This window comes from Microchirus variegatus (assembly GCF_963457635.1).
Source record: "Microchirus variegatus genome assembly, chromosome: 1".
NCBI classification, from domain to species: Eukaryota; Metazoa; Chordata; class Actinopteri; order Pleuronectiformes; family Soleidae; genus Microchirus; species Microchirus variegatus.
This window is the reverse complement of record NC_139802.1, coordinates 31,170,444-31,195,323: the sequence shown is the minus strand read 5'-3', so window position 1 is coordinate 31,195,323 and position 24,880 is coordinate 31,170,444. Positions and strand designations below refer to the sequence as shown.

The window sequence follows — 24,880 nt, the reverse complement described above, 5'->3', positions numbered from 1 at the left end:
CAAATCTGCGGCTCAGGTTCGTGATTATTATCTGGCAACATCTGAGGCAAACGGAGCCTGAATCATTTTGAAGCTCTGTTGCCTGAAAAGCCGCCCAGCGGATCACGACTCTGAGAAAGTATCAGAGGAAACGTACGAAGATGATAAAGTACACTGAAAAACATGCTCAACACAGTACAAACTGACATCATGTAACTTTGACTAGAGGATAATGGGAACATGTCGAATCTTGGACAGTGTTTTTCTTCGCTAAACAAACAAAGTGAAACCAGTGGAAGTCTGTTACTCTGATGGTCCAGGTGTTTCTAAAGGCACAAGGTTTGGCAGAGTTAAACAAACATAACAAAAACTTTGCATAACTTTGTCGGAAAAAAAGAGATTGCATGGAACATTATTAGACCAACTAGTATTGTAAGTAAGTCTAAGGAACAATCTGATTGGCTGGTCAGTGTCCCTGCACGGCAACAGTACATACAATACAGTCAGCCAAATAATATACAGCATCTCATAATTTCAACATTCAAAATCCTGAAACTCAAATAAAAAAAAAATAGAATGATGCTTAGAAAATTGAAGTAGGATTCCATTTAACCAATGTACTTATATTTAAATTTGATTATAACTGACGAAATCCCTCAAACAACATTCAAGCAGGGTAAAGCAGATTTGATACAAACATCACAGATTATGAAAATACTTTCTAAATGGTAATGGTGTGGATTCTTTTTTTTAATGATTGTCAGTTTTAGGTCGACACAAGAAGTCGCCATAACTGGAAGAAGTAAAGAAATGCAACAGAGGATTTTTGGTGGTGGAAATATAGCAATATAACAAGCTTTTTAGTTGCATTATTTTGTCTGTATGAGACATTTCAACCTCAACTCTAACTATATAACTTTACCACAAGACACTTAAAAAAAAAAGAAGCAAATTAGCATGTTTCCAAGTTGGCAGACCTTTGCTTTTTAGTAATATTAATCTACAGTTTGATCTGTTCTGCTTTCAAGATGTAATCAAAAATTATTAACCCAAAGACGTAAAATAAAAGAACGTCACCTGCTTAATTTATATATCGTAATCTTTCAAAGAGAAACTCAGGGCCTCATTTATACATGTTTCACTTCATTTTTGTTGCAAACGCCCAACGTGTTAAATGAGGCCTCATATACATATTTGGTACGTGTTTCTATTTTTTCCGAGTGGTGACAGAGTGAACTGTCACAATGACAGGATAAGTGGCTCCAGGTTGGCATGCGTTGCATTGTTTCTGGTCTGTCTGCAAGAAGAACAAAGGAGCTTTAACAGAGGAGCTTTGTGTTGCTATTCTGATGAAACTGTCTTTACTTTTCAAATATCAACGTTCAGAATTGATGAAAAAATAAAGGTTCTGGGTTATGTCCACCATCAAAAGTGCTTACAGTAAGAAACTGCTGTAGAAGGTTTAGTGGTTGTGGGTGTAGATGCCTCCAGCTCTGATGCAGCTGCTGATGGGGGATGACAATGGATGATGGCCTGGACGAATGGGTTTTGCTGGGAAGAAATACAACAGATTATTCAGATTCAATCCATCTCTCAAAGTTTCAAGCATATATAAAGAATGTGAAAAGAGAGCTCACCAATCTGAGCAGAGTAGCCTCTCCTGGCCATGTTCTTGGCTCGCACAGCCTCTTTGATGCGATCGACCTCCTGCTGGTAGCGTTTGCGGTCCCTCATGGCGTTCTCCTTCGCCTCCTTCAGCGCATTCTCCAGGGCTTTGACTCGCTCAGCTGTCGCACGAAGGCGCTTTTCCAGCTTGGGCAGTTCACAGCGAAGGTCTGCATTGTCTCGAACAAGCTGATGTCGACAGAGGAGAGCAAATTAACTCTATAAGTACTGTTCTTAGTATTTCCATTACACTCCAGTTTGGAGTAAAGAAATGTAGTATGTCTTTTATCTCTGGAAAAAAATGATATTCCTCTTCATTTAGAATCAGCTCAACAACTTTTTTTTATGCAAGTGATTGAATAATTTACCTGCTTGTGGACCTTGGTGAGCTGCTCCAAGTTATTCTCCAGGAAGGAGATCTTCTGTTTCTGGGCAATGTTGCCGAGTCCCTCCTCACAGTCCAGCTCTGCACTCTGACCACAACAGACAGAGCAAAGGTTCAGTGATAAACTGAAACTCTGTATACGATAGACTATAACAACATTAAACAAGCAAAGGTGGTTGGTTTACTTTTTTAACTCGTGTGGTGAGGTCTTGAATGAAAAGTTTTCGGAGGTTGTGCAGAGTCTGCAGCTCTTTGGCCTTAGAGAAGAAGAGAATCATGACAAAGGCGTGAAATGAGAGAACAGACATTTACTTAAAACAATCCTCAATAATACAATTAACAGTCAGAATATCTGCATTTTATATCTTGCATTTTCTGTTTACTTGTAGCATTTTCATGAAATGTCATGATCTTCTGAAGCAATTGCACAACACACTATACATTTGGTGTACTCTGGGTACTGCTACAAAAAATATTGGGCCCAAAAAGCAATTTTCCCATTGACCACAATAGTAAAAAAAAATGCCTGTAAAAGTGTCCACAGGACACCTCGACACATAGGGTTTTATATTTTATATCTCAAAAGCTAATATCTTTTGATCTCAAAGCTAATAAAACTACTTTTAACACATTATTATTGTTAATAATAAGATGATCACAACTGCAAATCACAAAACACGAGGAAAAGTGGACTCCTCCTGGTTTAGTACGGTCTGCGCCCTCCCCCCTCGATAAATGTAATTGGAATCATCCACTTCCTGTTTGTCAGTGGGACATCACACACATGCAGAGCCAGAGGACCTGGAGGAGGACGAGGAGCAGCGAGGACAAACATGTGGTAACTGCTGCTTAAAAATGATCCACACGTTTCTTAGATGTTCTGTTGACGCTCTGTTCACACCTGCTGTTAACATCCGACCTGAGTGATCGATCACAGGTGTTCAGATTACACCTGCTGCTAATGCTAATGTGACGTCACTGCTCCACAGTAAACACACACCTTTCATTTCATTTGTCTTCACATACAAAGTTCTGTTTGTTACAGAAAGACAAAGAATCCAGGAAATGTTCAAGTTATTATTTTCTTTGTTTGGTCCAGAAAATGTTTGAAAAATGTTGATCAGTGTTTCTCAAACCTGGAAATGATGATTCTCTAATGTCTTTTTTTTTAAATCCAAAATGATTCAGATTTAATTATTTCTTTGGAGCAAAGAAATCAGAAAAACAGTTAACAAAAAAACAATTGATTATTAAATTATTTGACAATTAATTTTTTAATTAGTGAAGTAATCGTTACATCCCTACTTGTTTTATATATATATATATAGAGAGAGAGAGAGAGAGAGAGAGAGAGAGAGAGAGAGAGAGAGAGAGAGAGAGAGAGAGAGAGAGAGAGAGAGAGCATCAGGGACACCATAATACCATTTATGACGATATTTGCAAAATCTTATATTGCGTTATACTGACAGCGCTATTGAAGGTGAGCACTTGGCACCATCTAGGGGACTGAAATTGTAATTGATTTAGTTATTTTTTAAATGCTGATCAACATAAAAGTTTGACATTTGTAACATGAGTTAAATGAAATTAATACTCTCAAAAGCGATATAATATTGCCACACAGCCTGTCGCAATATTTCTCTGTATTTGTTCTTCCCACTCCCCACCCAAGACTAATAATACACTCAAACAGTGTCACATCCTGCGTGCAACCATAGCAACCACAACAACATTAGCTGTACGTAAAGTTGCACGATTGAATAGACGCTGTTTTGTCGCCGCTTTCACGTTAGACACACTGAGACGCATCGGAGACTCGTTGCATTTACACTTGTGTTCAATGTTGTCACAATGGGTCTCTGACCACCCCCTGTGGTGGTTTGGTAGATCGGAAAACAATCTGTCCTTGGGACTCATTTACACCTGTAATTGCAAGTGGTCATGTGCTATCCCATTACAATAATATCACAGAAAATGCATTTTTAGGGATTATTTGACTTTTTGCCCATATCCAATATGCCCATATATCATAATGCTTGGAACGATATCAGTACTGATATGTCCTTCCTTTTGTCTAACTGCAGAGTCATTAAGTCTCTTCTGTAGTGAAATTAACGTACTATTTTTCATACTTATGTCGCCGCAGATGTGGATATAAAATTTATTTATTGTGCAAAATAAATAAGCATAAAAAATAGCTGTAGGGGGCGCCAGCATAGAAGTCAAGGAGGTCTTCTCGCCGTGTTTGCCGATATCCAATAAAACTTTTCAAAGCCAATATCTGCCCATACAGATAATATCGTGCGTCCAGACACATTTCGATGTCAGGTATAAACAACATATTTTGCTATGAACAAACTAGGGCTGAAACAATTGTTTTTTAAAACAAATTAAATCAAGCTTTCTGATTTTACAGCTTCTTAAATGTCAACATTTTCTACTTTCTTTGCTCCATAAAAACAAAGATATAATTCAAACTCAATCATTTTTGGTTTGTGGACAAAACAAGACATTTGAGAACATCATCATTTTCCAGGTTTAAAAAACCTGATCAACATTTACTGACATTTTATGGACCAAACCACGAATCCAGACAATAATGGACACTTTAATCCATTATGGAAACAATGGCTAGTTGCAGCCCTAGAACAAACACAAATGGTGTACATGTGTATTTGTTTATGGAGCAGAAAAAGTAGATGATTCACCTGTGATTTCGTCACCTCAGACGGACGTTAACAGCACTTGTCAACAGAGCCTCTGTTTAATGTGTCTGCATTGATTTCCATGGTTAACAGGTGACTTTAGTGAAAACCACATTCACTTGTTTGCTGGTTTTCTGAAGCCAGTCCAACTCAACTGCAGCTGTTTGGAGCTCTTCAGTGTTGGGATGTAAACACAGAAACGTGACAAACACTCATTTTTATCTTTATTCAAAAGATGATCCATGTTCAGCTCACTGCACCTTCTAAATACCATTATTGTTCACTATTTGACTCATGTTTGAGCCACTCCCACATTTATACTAAAGACTGACCAACAGCTGCAGTTAAAGGGATAGTTTGGGGTTTGGGGCCTTCTGTCCCTGCTGGCAGCCACGTTATGAGTGAGAGTGAGTGTCTAGAACACAGGCTGCTTCACGGACAAAGTCAGTGTTGATGATGTGTACAAGCAGGTTTCAGAAAAGCCCAAACTATCTCTTTAACTGCAGCTGTTGGTCGGTCTTTAGTATAAATGTGGGAGTGGCTCAAACATGAGTCAAGTGGTGAACAATATTTACAAGGTGCAGTCACCTAAACATGGATGATCTAAAGTGTTAAAAATGAGTGTTTGTCAAGTTTCTGTGTTAACATCCCAACACTGAAGATCTCCAAACAGCTGCAGTTGAGTTGGACTGGCTTCAGAAAAAGCAGCAAACAAGTGAATGTGGTTTTCACTAAAGTCACCTGTTAACCATGGAAAAATGATGATCTCACATTAATGACACTGACGTCTAATTAATGTGCGGATGATTTTTTAAGCAGCAGTTACTGGACACCTGGACCCCAACTGTCTGGTGGACTCTCCAGGGTGTGAACCCCTGTCAATTTTTTATGTTTTTTTTATGAATTTTTAGCCCAAAAAATGTTAAAAAAAATGTTAAATAAAATGGCATAACCTCCTCTTTTCATGTCTCTGGAGGTCCGGGGGGGCACAAGCCCAGCCCCGTACTCCTACCACACCACCACATGCACCACCACCAGTGATTTATCTCTTGGGAACAACGCGAGGTGGAATCGAACCTGCCATCACCAGACTGGTACAACCTTGCGGTTGTGAACAAAGCCACTACGCCACACATCCCTGTCAGATATGAGAGCTTTTGGTGCTTTTCAGTGTTCACTTTGGATGTGGAACCTTAAAATGTTGAAGTATAAGGGAGTCGAACCCTCAAACTCAGTGCTTGTACATTCTGATGCCTGCTCTTTAACCAGCTGAGCTAACTCCACACTCCTGTTTCAATTTTCGAACACCTATTTACTCTTTTTGGTTGAATATTGTGCTTAAAAAGTCACTCCATGTAGGATTCGAACCCTTTCCCACAGGAATCTCCTGAACTTGAGTCATTCTCTTAGTCACATGAGCCATTTGTCCTTGTTTGCTTTTTTCAAAATTTGGAAGCCTTTCAATAATAGTACACATGACTTCAGCGTATTGACATATTTCACAACGTCAGTCGAAGAATGACAGCCAAATACTTGGTGTAATGGTTTGGTCACTTGTCTTTGGAGCAGGAGACCAGGGTTCGAGTCCCGTTTGCTTCAAGTACCTTTATGCATGCAGTTTTTCTCCCTGTAACGTGGGTGGTTTGTAGGAGGACACAGGGAGAACGTGCAAAACTCCAAGCATTGAGGACCTTGTTCCGACCGGGATTGGAACCTTGTTCCAAAGGCAGGATTGGATCGCAAAGCTCTGCACAGGAGTACAGTGCTTAACCAGGTGAGCTATTCTGCCTTTCTTGATTTTTCCAAAAATTTAGAAGCCTTTCAATAATAGAACACATGACTTCAGCATATTGAGACATTTGTCAACGTCAGTCAGAAGAGGACAACCAAACACTTGGTGTAATGGTTTGGTCACTTGTCTTTGGAGCAGGAGACCAGGGTTCGAGTCCCGTTTGCTTCAAGTACCTTTATGCATGCAGTTTTTCTCCCTGTAACGTGGGTGGTTTGTAGGAGGACACAGGGAGAACGTGCAAAACTCCAAGCATTGAGGACCTTGTTCCGACCGGGATTGGAACCTTGTTCCAAAGGCAGGATTGGATCGCAAAGCTCTGCACAGGAGTACAGTGCTTAACCAGGTGAGCTATTCTGCCTTTCTTGATTTTTCCAAAAATTTAGAAGCCTTTCAATAATAGAACACATGACTTCAGCATATTGAGACATTTGTCAACGTCAGTCAGAAGAGGACAACCAAACACTTGGTGTAATGGTTTGGTCACTTGTCTTAGGAGCAGGAGACCAGGGTTCGAGTCCTGCTTGCATCAAGCACCTTTATGCACGCAGTTTTTCTCCCTGGTGTGTGGAGGAACGACTCTCAAGACACACACCCACCTTCCCGGGGAGAGCGTGCAAAACTCCATGCACGACGGCCCTTATTCCAACTGGGACTCGAACCCTGGTCTCCTGCTCCAAAGACAAGTGACCAAACCATTACACCAAGTGTTTGGCTGTCATTCTTCGACTGACGTTGTCAAATATGTCAATACGCTGAAGTCATGTGTACTATTGTTGAAAGGCTTCCAAATTTTGAAAAAAGCAAACAAGGACAAATGGCTCATGTGACTAAGAGAATGACTCAAGTTCAGGAGATTCCTGTGGGAAAGGGTTCGACTCCTACATGGAGTGACTTTTTAAGCACAATATTCAACCAAAAAGAGTAAATAGGTGTTCGAAAATTGAAACAGGAGTGTGGAGTTAGCTCAGCTGGTTAAAGAGCAGGCATCAGAATGCTCAAGTACTGAGTTTGAGGGTTCAACTCCCTTATACTTCAACATTTTAAGGTTCCACATCCAAGGTGAACACTGAAAAGCACCAAAAGCTCTCATATCTGACAGGGATGTGTGGCGTAGTGGCTTTGTTCACAACCGCAAGGTTGTACCAGTCTGGTGATGGCAGGTTCGATTCCACCTCGCGTTGTTCCCAAGAGATAAATCACTGGTGGTGGTGCATGTGGTGGTGTGGTAGGAGTACGGGGCTGGGCTTGTGCCCCCCCGGACCTCCAGAGACATGAAAAGAGGAGGTTATGCCATTTTATTTAACATTTTTTTTAACATTTTTTGGGCTAAAAATTCATAAAAAAAAACATAAAAAATTGACAGGGGTTCACACCCTGGAGAGTCCACCAGACAGTTGGGGTCCAGGTGTCCAGTAACTGAGGCTTAAAAAATCATCCGCACATTAATTAGACTTCAGTGTCATTAATGTGAGCACATCATTTTTCTATGGTTAACAGGTGACTTTAGTGAAAACCACATTCACTTGTTTGCTGCTTTTTCTGAAGCCAGTCCAACTCAACTGCAGCTGTTTGGAGATCTTCAGTGTTGGGATGTTGACACAGAAACTTGACAAACACTCATTTTTAACACTTTAGATCATCCATGTTTAGGTGACTGCACCTTGTAAATATTGTTCACCACTTGACTCATGTTTGAGCCACTCCCACATTTATACTAAAGACCGACCAACAGCTGCAGTTGGGCTTTTCTGAAACCTGCTTGTACACATCATCAACACTGACTTTGTCCGTGAAGCAGCCTGTGTTCTAGACACTCACTCTCACTCATAACGTGGCTGCCAGCATGGACAGAAGGCCCCAAACCCCAAACTATCCCTTTAACTGCAGCTGTTGGTCGGTCTTTAGTATAAATGTGGGAGTGGCTCAAACATGAGTCAAATAGTGAACAATAATGGTATTTAGAAGGTGCAGTGAGCTGAACATGGATCATCTAAAGTGTTTGAATAAAGATAAAAATGAGTGTTTGTCACGTTTCTGTGTTTACATCCCAACACTGAAGAGCTCCAAACAGCTGCAGTTGAGTTGGACTGGCTTCAGAAAACCAGCAAACAAGTGAATGTGGTTTTCACTAAAGTCACCTGTTAACCATGGAAATCAATGCAGACACATTAAACAGAGGCTCTGTTGACAAGTGCTGTTAACGTCCGTCTGAGGTGACGAAATCACAGGTGAATCACCTACTTTACTGCTCCACAAACAAATACACATGTACACCATTTGTGTTTGTTCTAGGGCTGCAACTAGCCATTGTTTCCATAATGGATTAAAGTGTCCATTATTGTCTGGATTCGTGGTTTGGTCCATAAAATGTCAGTAAATGTTGATCAGGTTTTTTAAACCTGGAAAATGATGATGTTCTCAAATGTCTTGTTTTGTCCACAAACCAAAAATGATTGAGTTTGAATTATATCTTTGTTTTTATGGAGCAAAGAAAGTAGAAAATGTTGACATTTAAGAAGCTGTAAAATCAGAAAGCTTGATTTAATTTGTTTTAAAAAACAATTGTTTCAGCCCTAGTTTGTTCATAGCAAAATATGTTGTTTATACCTGACATCGAAATGTGTCTGGACGCACGATATTATCTGTATGGGCAGATATTGGCTTTGAAAAGTTTTATTGGATATCGGCAAACACGGCGAGAAGACCTCCTTGACTTCTATGCTGGCGCCCCCTACAGCTATTTTTTATGCTTATTTATTTTGCACAATAAATAAATTTTATATCCACATCTGCGGCGACATAAGTATGAAAAATAGTACGTTAATTTCACTACAGAAGAGACTTAATGACTCTGCAGTTAGACAAAAGGAAGGACATATCAGTACTGATATCGTTCCAAGCATTATGATATATGGGCATATTGGATATGGGCAAAAAGTCAAATAATCCCTAAAAATGCATTTTCTGTGATATTATTGTAATGGGATAGCACATGACCACTTGCAATTACAGGTGTAAATGAGTCCCAAGGACAGATTGTTTTCCGATCTACCAAACCACTACAGGGGGTGGTCAGAGACCCATTGTGACAACATTGAACACAAGTGTAAATGCAACGAGTCTCCGATGCGTCTCAGTGTGTCTAACGTGAAAGCGGCGACAAAACAGCGTCTATTCAATCGTGCAACTTTACGTACAGCTAATGTTGTTGTGGTTGCTATGGTTGCACGCAGGATGTGACACTGTTTGAGTGTATTATTAGTCTTGGGTGGGGAGTGGGAAGAACAAATACAGAGAAATATTGCGACAGGCTGTGTGGCAATATTATATCGCTTTTGAGAGTATTAATTTCATTTAACTCATGTTACAAATGTCAAACTTTTATGTTGATCAGCATTTAAAAAATAACTAAATCAATTACAATTTCAGTCCCCTAGATGGTGCCAAGTGCTCACCTTCAATAGCGCTGTCAGTATAACGCAATATAAGATTTTGCAAATATCGTCATAAATGGTATTATGGTGTCCCTGATGCTCTCTCTCTCTCTCTCTCTCTCTCTCTCTCTCTCTCTCTCTCTCTCTCTCTATATATATATATATATATATAAAACAAGTAGGGATGTAACGATTACTTCACTAATTAAAAAATTAATTGTCAAATAATTTAATAATCAATTGTTTTTTTGTTAACTGTTTTTCTGATTTCTTTGCTCCAAAGAAATAATTAAATCTGAATCATTTTGGATTTAAAAAAAAAGACATTAGAGAATCATCATTTCCAGGTTTGAGAAACACTGATCAACATTTTTCAAACATTTTCTGGACCAAACAAAGAAAATAATAACTTGAACATTTCCTGGATTCTTTGTCTTTCTGTAACAAACAGAACTTTGTATGTGAAGACAAATGAAATGAAAGGTGTGTGTTTACTGTGGAGCAGTGACGTCACATTAGCATTAGCAGCAGGTGTAATCTGAACACCTGTGATCGATCACTCAGGTCGGATGTTAACAGCAGGTGTGAACAGAGCGTCAACAGAACATCTAAGAAACGTGTGGATCATTTTTAAGCAGCAGTTACCACATGTTTGTCCTCGCTGCTCCTCGTCCTCCTCCAGGTCCTCTGGCTCTGCATGTGTGTGATGTCCCACTGACAAACAGGAAGTGGATGATTCCAATTACATTTATCGAGGGGGGAGGGCGCAGACCGTACTAAACCAGGAGGAGTCCACTTTTCCTCGTGTTTTGTGATTTGCAGTTGTGTTCAATTTGCGTTTGTGTTGTTTATTTGTTGGTGTTTTCTTCCTATATGTGGTGTTGATTTGTACTTCAGAGGCAGCGTATAAATGTCTACATGGAACACTCCATCACAAAGAAATCAAATCAGCAAATGTAATTCGAACTAGTTATAAATAAATGGAAAAAAAAAAATATATATATAACGTAATTAAAGGTTACAATTATCCATTTAATGGTTTATTTAATTAACTGTGGCTATTAGTGTATGTATGTGTATTTGTTGTTATAGGAATTATGTTGTTTTTTGGACGCTTCTGTTCACTGATATACTGTATGCTAATAATCAAAAATGTTGTAAAATACAACTGTCACAGAGCACAAGGATTTTATATATTATTGTCCAAGAAAATAATGACAATATTAAGTACTTTTATGATGATTAAAAAAAACAATTCCATTGAATATTAACCATGAATAGGATGTTTTGGTCTCATTGCTATGCTTTGTAGTTTGGTTTAAATTTCAATGTTCAAATTTGTAACTGTTTTTGTAGAGGTGGTTTACAATTAAAGCTTATCATTATAATTACTATTGTGCTTAATATAATAATCATAAAATATTAAAATAAAGTCAGGCCAGAATGGCGGAACAGACTCCACTGGTAACGTTTCTCGCAAAAGAACTAAAAGGTTTACTTGTAAAAGGAGTTGCAATTGAAATTGACAGACGTCAAAAGGAAAGGATAGTATAGCTTAAATAATTAAATTAAAGACAGAAATAACATGTCTTTGGGGTCCAAAGATATCGTGGCTGTTCAACATTTTCAACATTTCAAAAGGCCTCTGCACCCCTGTCACACATCACAGTAGCTACATAACATAATTCAATCTGCTGAGAATGTTACATCAGCCTCAAATGCAGCTGACCCTAAAAACCATTTGTGAAATCATTCGAAGAGGATGATATCACATCCATGCTTGTTCAACAACACATATCAGCTACTCTACCACAAAGGGATGTAAAGTTGTCAGAGAAGCTGCTCATCCATATATGCAAACAGGATATCATCAAACTAGAGGAGCTCTTATTTCGAAAAAGTCATACAGGAAGGCCATTACTGCATGGATTTGCCCTTTAAAGTGGTCAATATCACAATACCCAACAACCAGTGCATAGCTGAACAATGTTTTCAAAGTCTCAAGAGGAATTTTGAAAGGAATAAAACCTACCAGGAAGAGTCTACTACATCTCTTACTGAAATGATAAATAATGGGGTCCAAAATGTATAAAAACCTGACATTGTATAGGAAAGTGTACAGCTGTACAAATCTCAGTTGGACAGTTATAAATGTGTGATTTGATCCCACTTGTCTCCTCCATGGACAAATACAGATTTCATATTATTTTCAATAAATGTGTTCTGCAACAGTCTCCACATCTCCCCTCTTGTGATCAGACCTCATGTCACTGTTCCAAATACACACCTTCAAACATGATGTTTTCACTCATAATAAACAAACATCACTTCCACATCTGCAGAAAGACTCACCACAGTCTCTTCCAGTCCTTTTAAGTCTTCTTTGGCCTGTTCCCTTTTCTCATTCAGCAGCCTGCACAGACACAATTTGACACTTAAAAAAACACTTAAAGCTGCTCAAGCTGTGCTTCATCAGAAGCATGCGTTAAATTATACTTACATTAGTTTCTGCAACTTTACATCCTTCTCCTGCTCTTTAGCCTTCATTTTGTCATAGTCTGACATGAGTCTTTCCTGCTCCAGTAACAGACCCTGGTTAAGGCTTGGAGAGAAACACAATTAACACAAATATGGCTTTGTCTTGGCGTGTTTGTGAATATTGATGTTTCCGCACTCTGTCAGTTCGTCCAGCATCCTCTGCTTGTCTTCGAGCTCATCTCGGAGGCGGCTGAGCTGCTTCTGATGAGCCTCTCTGTGACTCTCCAGCTGCTCTTCCAGTGTTTTCTGGAGGACAGAGACAAATGAGACATTCGAGAGAAACACTTACTGTTCATATCAAACTGGGACAGCTGCAGCATTTCACTGGTGCAGTTCACCTTCATTACCTCGCCTCCATCCAGTCTGCTGAGGTCCTCCTCTTTCTCACGTCCCAGCATCTCTTGTCTTTTCTCTGACAAACAAACAACACAAATAACTTTCTGTTATCAATAAGGTAAATTCCAACAAAGTAAATGAAGATTAACTTTATAAAATTCTCTCATAAATAAGTGTTCCACAAGCTGCCTTTGTTAAAATAAATATAACATTGGAAACGGATTCCTGTAAGAGAATATTGCATTAATTCCATCCTTGATATTAACAACTGTATCCTTTTACAAATTTAAAAAGGACAAGTGTGCAACATTTAGGAGTGTTTATTGGTAAAAAATACTATACACTATATTAAAAAAAGTATGTTTTTATAGGTGTATAATTGATTTTCATTATAAACAGCTTGGTTTTGTAGCCTTAGAATAAGCCTTTTAAATGTATTTTAGAAAAGGGTCTGGCTTCATGGCGGCAGCCACCTTGAACCAATGTGTTCCTACAGCAGCCTGAATGGACAAAACAGCAGTTTCACCATTAGTTGTAACTAATTCTGACAAACTGGATCTTTAAATAAAAGAAAATGTCTTTAAATGGTTATGCTGTATGCTGACCGTGAGCCTGCAGGATGGCTAGCTCCTCAGTCAAGGCATCCTGACTCTCCTCCAGCTGCCTCTTCTTATGCTCCATGTTCTGCATGTAGTCAGTCAAAGACCTGATCTTAGCCTGGTGCTGTACACAACACAAACCACATGGAAAAATGTGATCATTCATACAGAATTACCTCCAGGTGTGTGACAGTTCATGCCTTTTTCTCCGGTAGCTTCAGTGTGTGTAAACTATAACTGCATTGTTCAGCCAGATGGCAACAAGTTCAATTGTATCTCAAAAGTCAGTTTCAGTTAAACTATAAATCTAAAAGCCATCATGTGACCATGGTTACCATGAGAAACTTGCCTGGGAGATGAGCAGCTGACAGGATGCCAGCTCCTTCTCATTGGCCTGGATTTTGCAGTGGGCGTCGGCCTGAGTGCTCTCCAGCTGTTTGCTGCGGTTGACCAGTGACTTGACTTCGGACTTCATCTTGCTGATGTAGAGGCGAGCGACTGTGAACTCTTCCTCCACTGCTAAGCCATTCCCATTCGTCTCTGACGACTGAAAGAGGAGGGAGGTCACAGAGGAGAGGTTTGGGTGTCAGTGTGTAAAACAATTTTTGAGTGGGTGTTGATAATTTATGTGTGTGTGGGTCTGTGCACACCGCGGCAGCCTTGACATCACTGGTGCCAATGATGGCGCCGATGTCGCTGATGTCTCGCAGCAGCAGGTTAAGGACCTCGGCCGCTCTCTTTCTCTGCAGACCATTCAGCTCCTGCAACTGACCCAGCTCCCTTTGCAGGGCTGACATCAATACCTGTTGACAAACACACACACGGAGAGTGAACCGTGTTATTTCTGTAAGGTAACAATGCCAAAAGGATCTGTACATTATCACAGATAAAAACAGATCAGAAAGAAGATCCAATGTCAAACATATACGCAGGTTACATTCTGCATAAAAAGTTACATGTGTCCAGTTGACTCACCGTCTTCTGCTGTAGCTCCTCAGTCAGCTGAAGGTTGGTTTGATCTCGCTCCTCCACCTCCTGACTCTTCTGGTCATAGTTGACAGCCAGCTCCTCCAAGGCCTGCAGCACCTCCTTCACCTCCTCCTTGGCCAGCTCGTTCTCAGTCTGCAGCCGGCACAGCTCCTCCTGGATCTTCTCATAGTCGCGACGTGTTGATGCCAGTAGCTGGTAGGAAGTTAGGTGACAGTAAACACATGGAAGACATGTCAACACTGTTCAGCTGATGGCTGCATCAACATTTACAGTATAATGGAAGGGACAAACCTCTTCCTGATCCAGCATCTGCTCCTTGAGTTTCTCAGCTAGCTGACTGTGTTGGTTGATCTCATCGTCCTGCAAAAATATAGAATAGAGGAAGTTGGAGTTTAAAGGCAATGTCAATAATAACAAAAATGCGACATTAAAGATCTTATTTTAGACCATAATTATCTACCTTTCTAACAATAAAATTTCATCCACATTCATCTAGAAATTTAGAAATAAGGATGGATGTACAATATATAAAAAAAGTTGTCTCACCTTGTCATCCAGCTGTTTGTACAGGTTGCTGATGTCTTCCTCATACTTGTTCTGCTCCTCGCTGCAGATGGACACGCCTCCCGCGGGCGGCAGCAGGTTGTCGATGATGAGGGTGTTGTCGTATTCAGTGCTCTTCTGATCATTGGAGCTCAGCTGCTCCTCGTCGGGAACGTTCTCACCTGTAAAATATAAACTTGTCTGTTGGATCATTCACTCAAACATTAATTAAATGAACACATCAATCAAAAAAAATTATTAAATCTCAAAATGGAACCAAATAAAGGGCTTTTGTTTTGCTGTGTTGGGTCTTATAAACAAGACGTGTTTATGTAACACACTATAGTATATAAGTTTGAATTTAGGTCAACTTCTTCAAGCATATTTATATACTAAGACTAAAGCCCACGAGGAGCACTGTGAGGCTCATTAAATGCAAAATCTTAACAGTGGGAGAAATGTATGTGGTTACCATGCAACAGAGATGGAAGGCTGAGGGATGCTGTGAAAAGGAGACACTGCAGTCTTGGATAAGAGGTAACAAAAACAGACAGTAGCACAACATGAACTGGCCCTTTATGCAGCCTCACTGTGATTAGTCTTGCGCTTGTGAGGCATACAATATTATAATAATACTATACAAGAAGGAAAAGCATTTTAATTTCTTATTCACTGTACAGTGGTCTTTTGCTTTGTGTTATGATCATGTGTATTTTGAGTGTGTTTATGTAGTTAATCCTCCCTGACAGCGGGAGGTGCTGCCCCTGTTGTGTTTCACTTTTGATTTTTGTAGGTGGTGAGCAGAGATGCTGATTGGCCAGGCCAGCTTTAAAAAGATGCCTGCTGGAGATGTCTTCCTCTTTCGCCTTTGTCCTGACGCCCAGCCAGACCATGCTGACCTGCATCGTGACGTGTAAGCTTTGATTGGTGTCAAGTGTGAGTTTTCGTTAAAACTTTGTGAACAAAGAAACCATATGATTTAGTGCAGTCCTGGTAACCATTTTGTTTGGGAACCTTTTTTTCTCCTGTTTTATGTCAGGGAGGCAGTTAAGATTCCTGTATGTTCTTTTACTACTTATTTGTGGATTGCTAAGTTAGTTTTTCTCACCCTGAAGTTAAAGATACATTTGTGTTGGACTTCAACTGCAAATCTGGGATTTGTGATGCCAACACTTGTATGACATATTTTCTGCACAACAGCAACGGTTCCGTTTCGTCGTCTGATGCTGCCTTTGCCTACGATTGGACACTATATGCTCTAGGATGCTGTTGGTAAGGCACATTTACACCTGTTTGTAGTTCGTTTTAGCCATTTTTGCTTTTCTTCATCTCACCATTTCTCCAGCGGTTGAGTTCAGCCTCCAGCTTCTGGATGATGCCTTTCAGGCCCTTGTTCTTTTCCTTCTCTTTCTCATATTTCTTCTTCCACTCCTCAGCTGTCAGTTCCAGGTTCACAGACACTGTGTTCTTTATGGTCTTGGCTCTAAACAGACAGATTGGAAATTGACTGATTGAGTTGAAGCTTTTCTACTCTGATATAAATACAAATACTTCATCCTATATCTGAAAATATAGACTTGATAATTAATGACAATATATTAACATTAACTAATAACTAGTATTCAGTAGTCTTATGGTTCATCAATGTAATAAAAAAATAAAAAAAACATTTCAATGTTGTGTAAACGCATCGAGGAAAAGTAATGGGTGTCACCGATATGGCTGTGAATTGGTCTCATCATTACGCACAAATTTGCTCTTATTTTGATTTGAATCATGATTATTTTTGTGTGCTGTCTTTTAAAAGTGAGTCTCGCTATAGAAAGTCTGGCTAACATTGCTTTAATAATTGTTAATTTGCATTTGAGGGCTATGACGGAGTATTAGGGCCACATTGAGGGGGGAGGAAAGTTCAGACTCTGAGAATAATGTTAATTTACGAGAATAAAGTCATACTGTACCGTCGGCATGTGTAACAATGGGAATTGTTGTCATTGTTCATGTTGTGCACAGACATCTAAGAGTGACGGACCGGATGTTGAAGTAGGAGTTCGAGAGTTGAGAGCTAAAGTTGTCTGTTCATACAATTTGAATAAAGACCCAGTGAGCAAGGGGTAAAATCAGTCTGTTTCTTGAGAAACCACAAAACCCCTCTGAATGGCCTGCTGATGCAGCCACCGATAACCCTGCAGTCGACCAGTTCCAGCCATTTGCAAAGTGCCGATACGATGACAATGTGATGCTGATCTACCAAAAGAGTAAGTATCTCCTTGTTTGTGAAACCTGTTCTAAAGTCCAATTCCACAAAATGTTCCACAGCCCTCATTTTAACTCCTCTTCTAAAACGGGTTAGACTATTGTGACTTTATTCTCGTAAATTTATGGGATTAAAGTCGTAATATTCTAACCTGATGAGGGCCCTGGAGCATTTTGTGGAATTGTACTACAATGGGTTTCACAAACAAGGAGATACTTACTCTTTTGGTAGATCAGCATCACATTGTCATAGTATCAGCACTTTGAAAACATGCAAGAAAACACACCTTTTCTGCAGAAGGAACCAGGCGGACTTGGAGGAAATTGCTGCTTTTGTGGAGGGGCAAATGGCTGGAACTGGTCAACTGCAGAGTTATCAGTGGATGCATCAGCAGGTCATTCAGAGGGGTTTTGTGGTTTCTCAAGAAACAGACTGATTTTTACCCCTTGCTCACTGGGTCTTTATTTGGTATGAACAAGACAACTTTAGCTCTCAACTCTCGAACTCCGACTTCAACTTCCAGTGCGTCACTCAAAGATGTCTGTGCATAACATGAACAATGACAACTAATCCCATTGTTGCACATGCTGACAGTACAGTAGGACTTTATTCTTGTAAATTAACGACTTTATTCTCAAAGTCCTTATCCGTCCCTCAATGTGGCCCTAATACTCCGTCGTAGCCCTCAATCGCAAATTAACAATGTATTAACGCAATGTTACCCAGACTTTCTATAATGAGACTTGCTTTTAAAAGATAGCAGACAAAAATAATCATGACTAAAATCAAAATAAGAGAAAATTTGTGCATAGAGATGTAACTTTATACACAGCCATATCTGTGACACCCAATACTTTACTATGTTAATCATTTCAAGTGTGATAAATAATTTACTTCTTTAATGTCTGTTGCAGATGGAGATACAATCTTTGTTGCATTTTTCTGTTCTGCTTTTTGTTATTAAAATAAATGTCAAGTTTAAAATTGGGTAAGTCTTGGATCACGAACGTTCATGATACAAGTCTTATCCATACGGTCCTGAGTTTCATTGTGTTTTTGAGCCCACGCAGTGTTGTCACAGTTTAAGGTTGAAAGATTCCTCTTTTTTGTGTCACCAATAAGTGGTCATGGGGTATGATTTACTAGTTTTCTCTCTAATGAGTGGCGAACCTAATTTCCTCTCCATGTACAGATGGCTGTACAGCACTCGTTCAGCAGCCATCTTATCCATCACTGCTGCTAATGGTCATTATATAAGCAGTTTAAATTCACTCTGTTGTGAGTGATGCAGGTTTAACACCAGCTTTTTCCACACAAAGTGAAAAACTAGTGACTTTAAAGTGATGTGCAGAAAGACTACGTTTACCATGTGGCACTTTTCATGTCATACATTAAAGACATGAAGTATCACATCTGCATTAATAAAACAAATGATATGTATTATGAGTTGGAACAACAATTAAAGAGGAAATGGCAGCGATACACAGCAGTAATTGTGCAGTTTTGTGGAAAACAAAACAAGGTGACGTAGGTTTCAATGGGAATCTATAAATAAGAAGAAGCTAGGATGCACAGTGGGAAACTCAGAGCCATCTGGCTTCTACTTTCCAGCACCGACCTCAACCATAGACCTGTGCATCATAGTAGATTTGCTTGTTACTGTGAAAGACTGGTTGTACTGGTTTACAATTGGACAAAATGGAGCCACTGTTTCATGACCAGCCACCTGTCAGCTTATAAGTGTTGTCTGTTGCATTTAAGAGATAGATTGTCAAAAATGTCTGTTTTGTTTTTGTCTAGGTTGCATCTCCAAAACAATGAAAGGAGCAATTATTTTATTAATTCATTTTTTTAAATGAACCCCAGTGGAAGCATATATTCATATTAGACCATAGGGGACCCTAAATGGGTATAGTTATGTTTAAAGATGTCATACTAATAAGATTTTATCTAGAACTGGGAGGGAAAGAAAGACCTGCCTCACTTAAAGGGACACTGTGTAGTATTTATGGGTTTATATAACCCAAAATCCACTTTTTCATACATATTATATGCTCCTGCATTGTCTAGTCGCTGTATAATAGTTTTTGTTTCATTTTCGTAGTGTTTCAAAAAGTCATGTAAAATAACATGTTCACGGGCCGCCATTGCATAGCCACTGTTTGCAGCGAGACGCCTTGTTTCTACGGGAGCCTGTATGGACAAACCAGAGAGAACAAATCAAGCGTCGCTTTACTTGAAGTGGAAGTCCCGCCTCCACTCTCTCCGCTTCGTCTGCTACGGCCACGGTAGCTCGCCCTCTCCCTCGCCGGCTTCTGACAGCTCTACCGCGGCCACGAAGAGCTGTCCCTCGCCCTCTCCCTCTCCCTCTCGTTGTCTGAATAAATACTAGAACCTCATCTGCTGACACGGAGAAAGATGACGAGTACGACATTTGACCGGCTGAGGATACCGTAGCGCTCAGGGAAGGGAGGGGGTGAGCAGAGGAGCAGTTTGTTGTCGGAAATTTCAGCCTCTCCTCTAGATGTCACTATAAACTACTAATTTTACCTTTAAATCACTGATCATATCAAGACTTGTATGCCAGTGGTTCAAACAGAGATAACCAGATATAATAGATAAATAGATACTAGAGGTACTGTACCTCTGTCCAAACATGAGCGTGGACTTGGTCTCGGCTTCATTGTAGATAGACGGCGAGCAGCAGATGATGATGGTTGTGCGGCAGTTTCCTCCCAGAGAGTCCTGCAGGATCCGAGTCATCTTACTGTCTCTGTATGGCACATGGCTTTTCTGAAATATAAAATTCACCTCCGTCTGATGACATTCAACCTCGAGAAATCGTTGCTTGTTATTGACATGTCTTCCATTATGAAAAAACAGAATTATGATAAGACTCAACTGTTCCCTCTGCCAGAGCTGAGATGACGTTGCCCAGCGCTGACAGAGATTTGTTGATGTTCTTCGCCTCATCGAGCACTGCTCCCTCAGCTCCAGTCTTGCTGACCTGTTCAAACAGAAAGTATTTGTGTTTTTTTTTTTAAAACATGACTTCATAAAAGCCAAAAACAACCATATCATCTCCATTTCCCTGATTTGACCTTCTCACTGCCAGCAAGGTCCACCAGGTAGAGCTTCCCAGACAGTTTCTTCTCTGTTTCGATGTTTTCCTGCTTGATGTTGATGAGGAAGATGCTGTGGCTGCGGGAGCTGTGCTCGTTCATGTCTGAAAAATTATTTTTAAAAAACAAACAATTTTACAGGTGGTCGGGAGCTTTATAGGAACAACACACAGACGCACAAAGTGACATCAAAACGGAATTCAAGCATTGATACGCACTGGTCACTGCCACGTGCCGATTGGCTTTGCCCTCATCGATAACGTCCATCACCTCCTCTGGACTGGAAACGAAGCGTTCAGTACAACCCTGAGAGGGGGAAAAAAATGATTTCATTTTTATTAAATAAGACATGCATGAAATGATGTGACTCGTTTATCAAACTCTTGAAAATATCTGGTTTACCTGACCAACACTGGGTGTTACAGAAATGACAGTAAAAAACAATCATCATCATCACTGGATGGTCATCTTTAAAAAGTGGGTCACCATATTTTTTCTGTCCGTCATTAGGATTCTTCATATAAAACAATACAAAAGTACATTTCTATAGATTACAGTTTTCCGAGATAAGATATTTAACCTTCTCAACCTCAAAAGTAGTTTTTAATCTGTGACACCAAACTTAACGTTAAAATACATTTTTACCAACCTTGACATAGGGCACTCTGTTTTTATCTTCATGCACTGAGAGGTTCGTCTTCGACACTTAAAACAGAACAAATATCAGGTTTAAATAAAACTGTTTGCTGCAAAATACACATGCAAATAAAAGTATCACGAAAATATATCCCAAAAGTTGCACAAATACCATCCAGCAGATCCCTGATCTTGTCCAAGTAGATTTCAAAATAAGAGACCTGCACAAACAAACAGCATCAATTACTTTTTAAAGATCAATGCACACATGTTTATTTTTAAACTTGGGAATATTTTCATTATGCTGGTTTCTTATATAGTTTAAGTTCTTATATAGATACATTGGCACATGTAAACTAAAAGTTTCATCAAAAGTTAGCAAAACTCAATAAATTGTACATAATTCTTACAAATGCTGCAGCTTTGAATATTTGACCTGAGATTTTTTCAACAGGTTTTGGCAGCAAGAAATAAATGTTTTTGCTTTGTTTCACCTTGATGTGAAACTCAAGGTTCTCGTCCATGGAGTAGATGTGGTCAAATATGTCGTGGGAGATACGGGGGATAATTCCCATCAGCTGGGGGTCGTGGAGCTTGCCCTGAACACAAAGTATGTGGAGAGAATAAAAACATTAGACATTGGATGTAAGTTGATGTAATAAAGCTATATATATATATATATACACTCATGACTATATGTTAGCATGCAATCGATTCAAAATAAAGGGCTCTATGTCTAAAGGGCACATGTTTCTACAGCAGCCTGAACAGACAGGGCCAGCCAGGACAGGTCGTCTGTTTGTCGCAATCTGCAGTTTCATCACTGGATGTCACTAATTCTTACACACTCACATTTAAATCTGTGTCGTCACATCAGACGATTAAACAGAGTCTCAGAGGATTAGCGAACGAGCAGAATTAAATTGCTGGATGTTGATGTTCTAACAGATTCCTGTCTCACCTCCATGGTGTGTGTTTTCCCCGAGGACGTCTGTCCGTATGCAAAGATGGTCCCGTTGTAACCACCCAGCACATCTACAATCACAAACACAAAAACACACATACAACATAAATTTATCAAAGTATTAATAATAAATCACCACTACTATTATTTTCATAGTACTAATTCTTTCTAAACAGGTTAATAAAAATGTGTACAACTTAATAATATTTTGTATTATTCTGTTGAATAGAAAAGTAAATTGTAATTGTACAATAGAGAAGAACAAGCCTGCAGTTGTATAAAATTAATCAGTAATGTATAATGGCAATAATAGTAATGATAAAGAGTTCAGTCCAAGTAATGGAGCACATATTGGGTTTGTTTGCTGATCTGCAGTAGATGAACAGAAGTTAACTGAGAATGATGTTTTGTGGTAGGTGTAAACGTTTCATACTGCACCTTTAACGATCTGTTTGGCACACTGGTCGTACACATGTCCCTGTGACGTGTTCGGAGGCAGCACGCGGTCAAACGCGTAGGGTTTACCCTGTTTCACACCAACACACAACATATTACAATCACACAAGTGATAAGAGAACATCTTCATTTCATTTCTTTCTTTTTTTGCACAAATGTGCATTTTAGCCAGACATTACTAAGAGTTCAGAAAGGTGACATTTCTTAAAAATTATGCAAACTTTAGCTCTAAATTTGGGGAAATAAATTACTGCAACTATTTCTGTTTATTTGTGCATGTTATGGTTTACTTAGGATGGTTTTACTTTACATATATCTGGCATTATGATAAGATATGTTGATATAGTTTTTATCTACTGGATCTACTGTAATATGTGTAAATATAAATACTGCACAAAGAGTGAGTAAAATATAGTAGTTTATGGCCAAATTAACTTCATCAACATGTAATTCATGCTTTATAATACTTTAACAGAACTGCAAAGTATACATGATGCAGAATGGCCCATTTCAACAACATATACTGTATATAGAAAAATATAATTGCTAATTAATTATGTGAAGCTGAGTAGCATATTAGTTTACTTAGTGTACTTGATTTTATATGTACAGTAACCTTTTCCTATTGTAACCCTGTCACAATATGTAAATATTGATAAATCTGATCCACTCTGAATAAATACTGCTCGTTTCTATCAGGATGTTGTTCTAAATTGAGAAAACGTGAGCTGGAAATGTGTCCAGTCACACCCAGGCTCTTCCAGCCTGACCATCCATCAGTCCTCCTGCCCTTGTCCAACCACTGACTTGTTACTCTCCGGGGAAAATGCGGTAAAATGCGGTTGTCAGCACTTGAAGGCAGAAACAGCCGGCACCCTCACTCTCTTTCTGAGCCTCACACTGAAGAAAGGAAACCTCTGTGACACAGTTACAAAGCTCCTCAGTGAACATGTGATGGAGGTGACATGATACGAAGTTATGGCAGAGCATTAGTGAGCTCGAAACACTCACAGACGCGAGGAGAGAAAAATGCTAACGTTGACTGAAATAAGGTAAAAAAAAAGAATGAAGAGTCACAAAGTAGGAACAGAAAACATGAGAAATGATGCTTAACACTCACTGACAACTGATGGATAGGCTGCAGTACAAGCTGAGAGACGACAGACGGCAAACGGGTGATGCTAATCAGGAGAACGCAAGAGCAGGAAGTAAAACTAAACAGAAACACGGGGGAATAAAACGCTTCAAAATAAAACAGGAAGTCAACTACAACTACAAATACATAATATTGAAATTAGAGGAAAACCAATGGAAATGGAAACACGGAAAAACACGATAAATGCACTAGTATGCACTAGCACTAATAGTTCTTGTATTTCATAATTCGTTATGAATGCTTGTTTGAATCTAAAACACATGCACACTGCCAGACACAGACATATGGGGCACCCCATAATAATAAAGTAATTTTGTACATCATTATTGTCCATCTCTTATATTTTTTTAAATCAAATTAAAGAACAAAAATAAATCAAAAATATGAACTAATGTACACTTCCTCTTTGATACTGAATCTGCAGTGACATTAACATAACATAACATAACATAACATAACATAACATAACATAACATAACATAACATAACATAAAATAATATCAATAATGTCAATGTAAAGACTAAAATACATTTCGCGTATATAGCATTAGAAGTGTATTTATTTACTACGCAGTTGCTTTACTGCCTCTCTGTAGAGTCACAGGAGACTTTCTCCCTCAACACACTGCAGTGATTGTATTTTCAGCACCAGCACCACGCACACGCACGCACGCACGCACGCACACACAGAGAAGCAGTATCAACATGTGAGTAATGTGCACACAGACTTGCCGTTATCACCACGGTGTCCTCATCTTTGAATTTGGGGATGTACTGGTCTCCTCTGTTGATCTCAGCCTCGTTCAAAGGCCTGAAGCGACACATCACTCTCACCCCACACTCTGCTGCGTCCACCATGACTGCTGCTGTTTACACCGCTGCTCCGAATAAAACAGGTGAGTATCAGTGTGTTTCAGGCAGCCTGGTGCGTAATTTCGGGTTGTGTGGCCTGCAGTGGGGCCTCAGTGTTGATCCTCGCGTCCCCGGTCAGCTGACAGTTCAGATTTGACTATGACAGGGACTGAAAATCATCCTCTCTGGCAACAAACCGGACCCGGAGCTAAAACGGGGGGGCTTCTTGGTTTAATAACCTCCGATGCGCAACGCGTCCTTCATCCAAGCCGAACATGTCGCGGTTGAATCGGGTGCGTCGTGGCCAAAGTGGATCAACCGCAGCGCTGCGTCCTCCAGCGGAGAGTGTGTCTGCGTCTGTGTTTGTTTGCTGAGCCTGGGGAGGATGCGCAGACGGGGAAAGAGCCGCAGCATCGCGCTGACTCTCGCAATAAACGCGCGTTCCCCTGCAGGGGAAACCGTGGCGCGCTC

At 39.7% G+C, this 24,880-nt stretch overlaps 1 protein-coding gene across 1 annotated transcript; it reads right to left on the bottom strand.

Moving 5' to 3' along the window:
* Nucleotides 1–1,441: 1,441 nt before the first annotated feature.
* On the bottom strand, nt 1,442–24,415 carry LOC310935387 (kinesin heavy chain-like; the record flags this gene model as incomplete). The annotated part of the gene is made up of 25 exons (XM_083899276.1): nt 1,442–1,530; nt 1,617–1,833; nt 2,013–2,117; nt 2,215–2,286; nt 12,313–12,373; nt 12,461–12,562; nt 12,635–12,744; nt 12,846–12,910; nt 13,440–13,557; nt 13,783–13,980; nt 14,084–14,236; nt 14,409–14,615; nt 14,715–14,783; nt 14,970–15,148; nt 16,301–16,449; nt 19,868–20,016; nt 20,126–20,230; nt 20,325–20,449; nt 20,564–20,651; nt 20,995–21,050; nt 21,154–21,202; nt 21,476–21,580; nt 21,943–22,016; nt 22,384–22,471; nt 24,290–24,415. The coding sequence occupies 25 exons, from the start codon at nt 24,413–24,415 to the stop codon at nt 1,442–1,444; spliced, it is 2,859 nt and encodes a 952-aa protein (XP_083755402.1).
* Nucleotides 24,416–24,880: the final 465 nt, after the last annotated feature.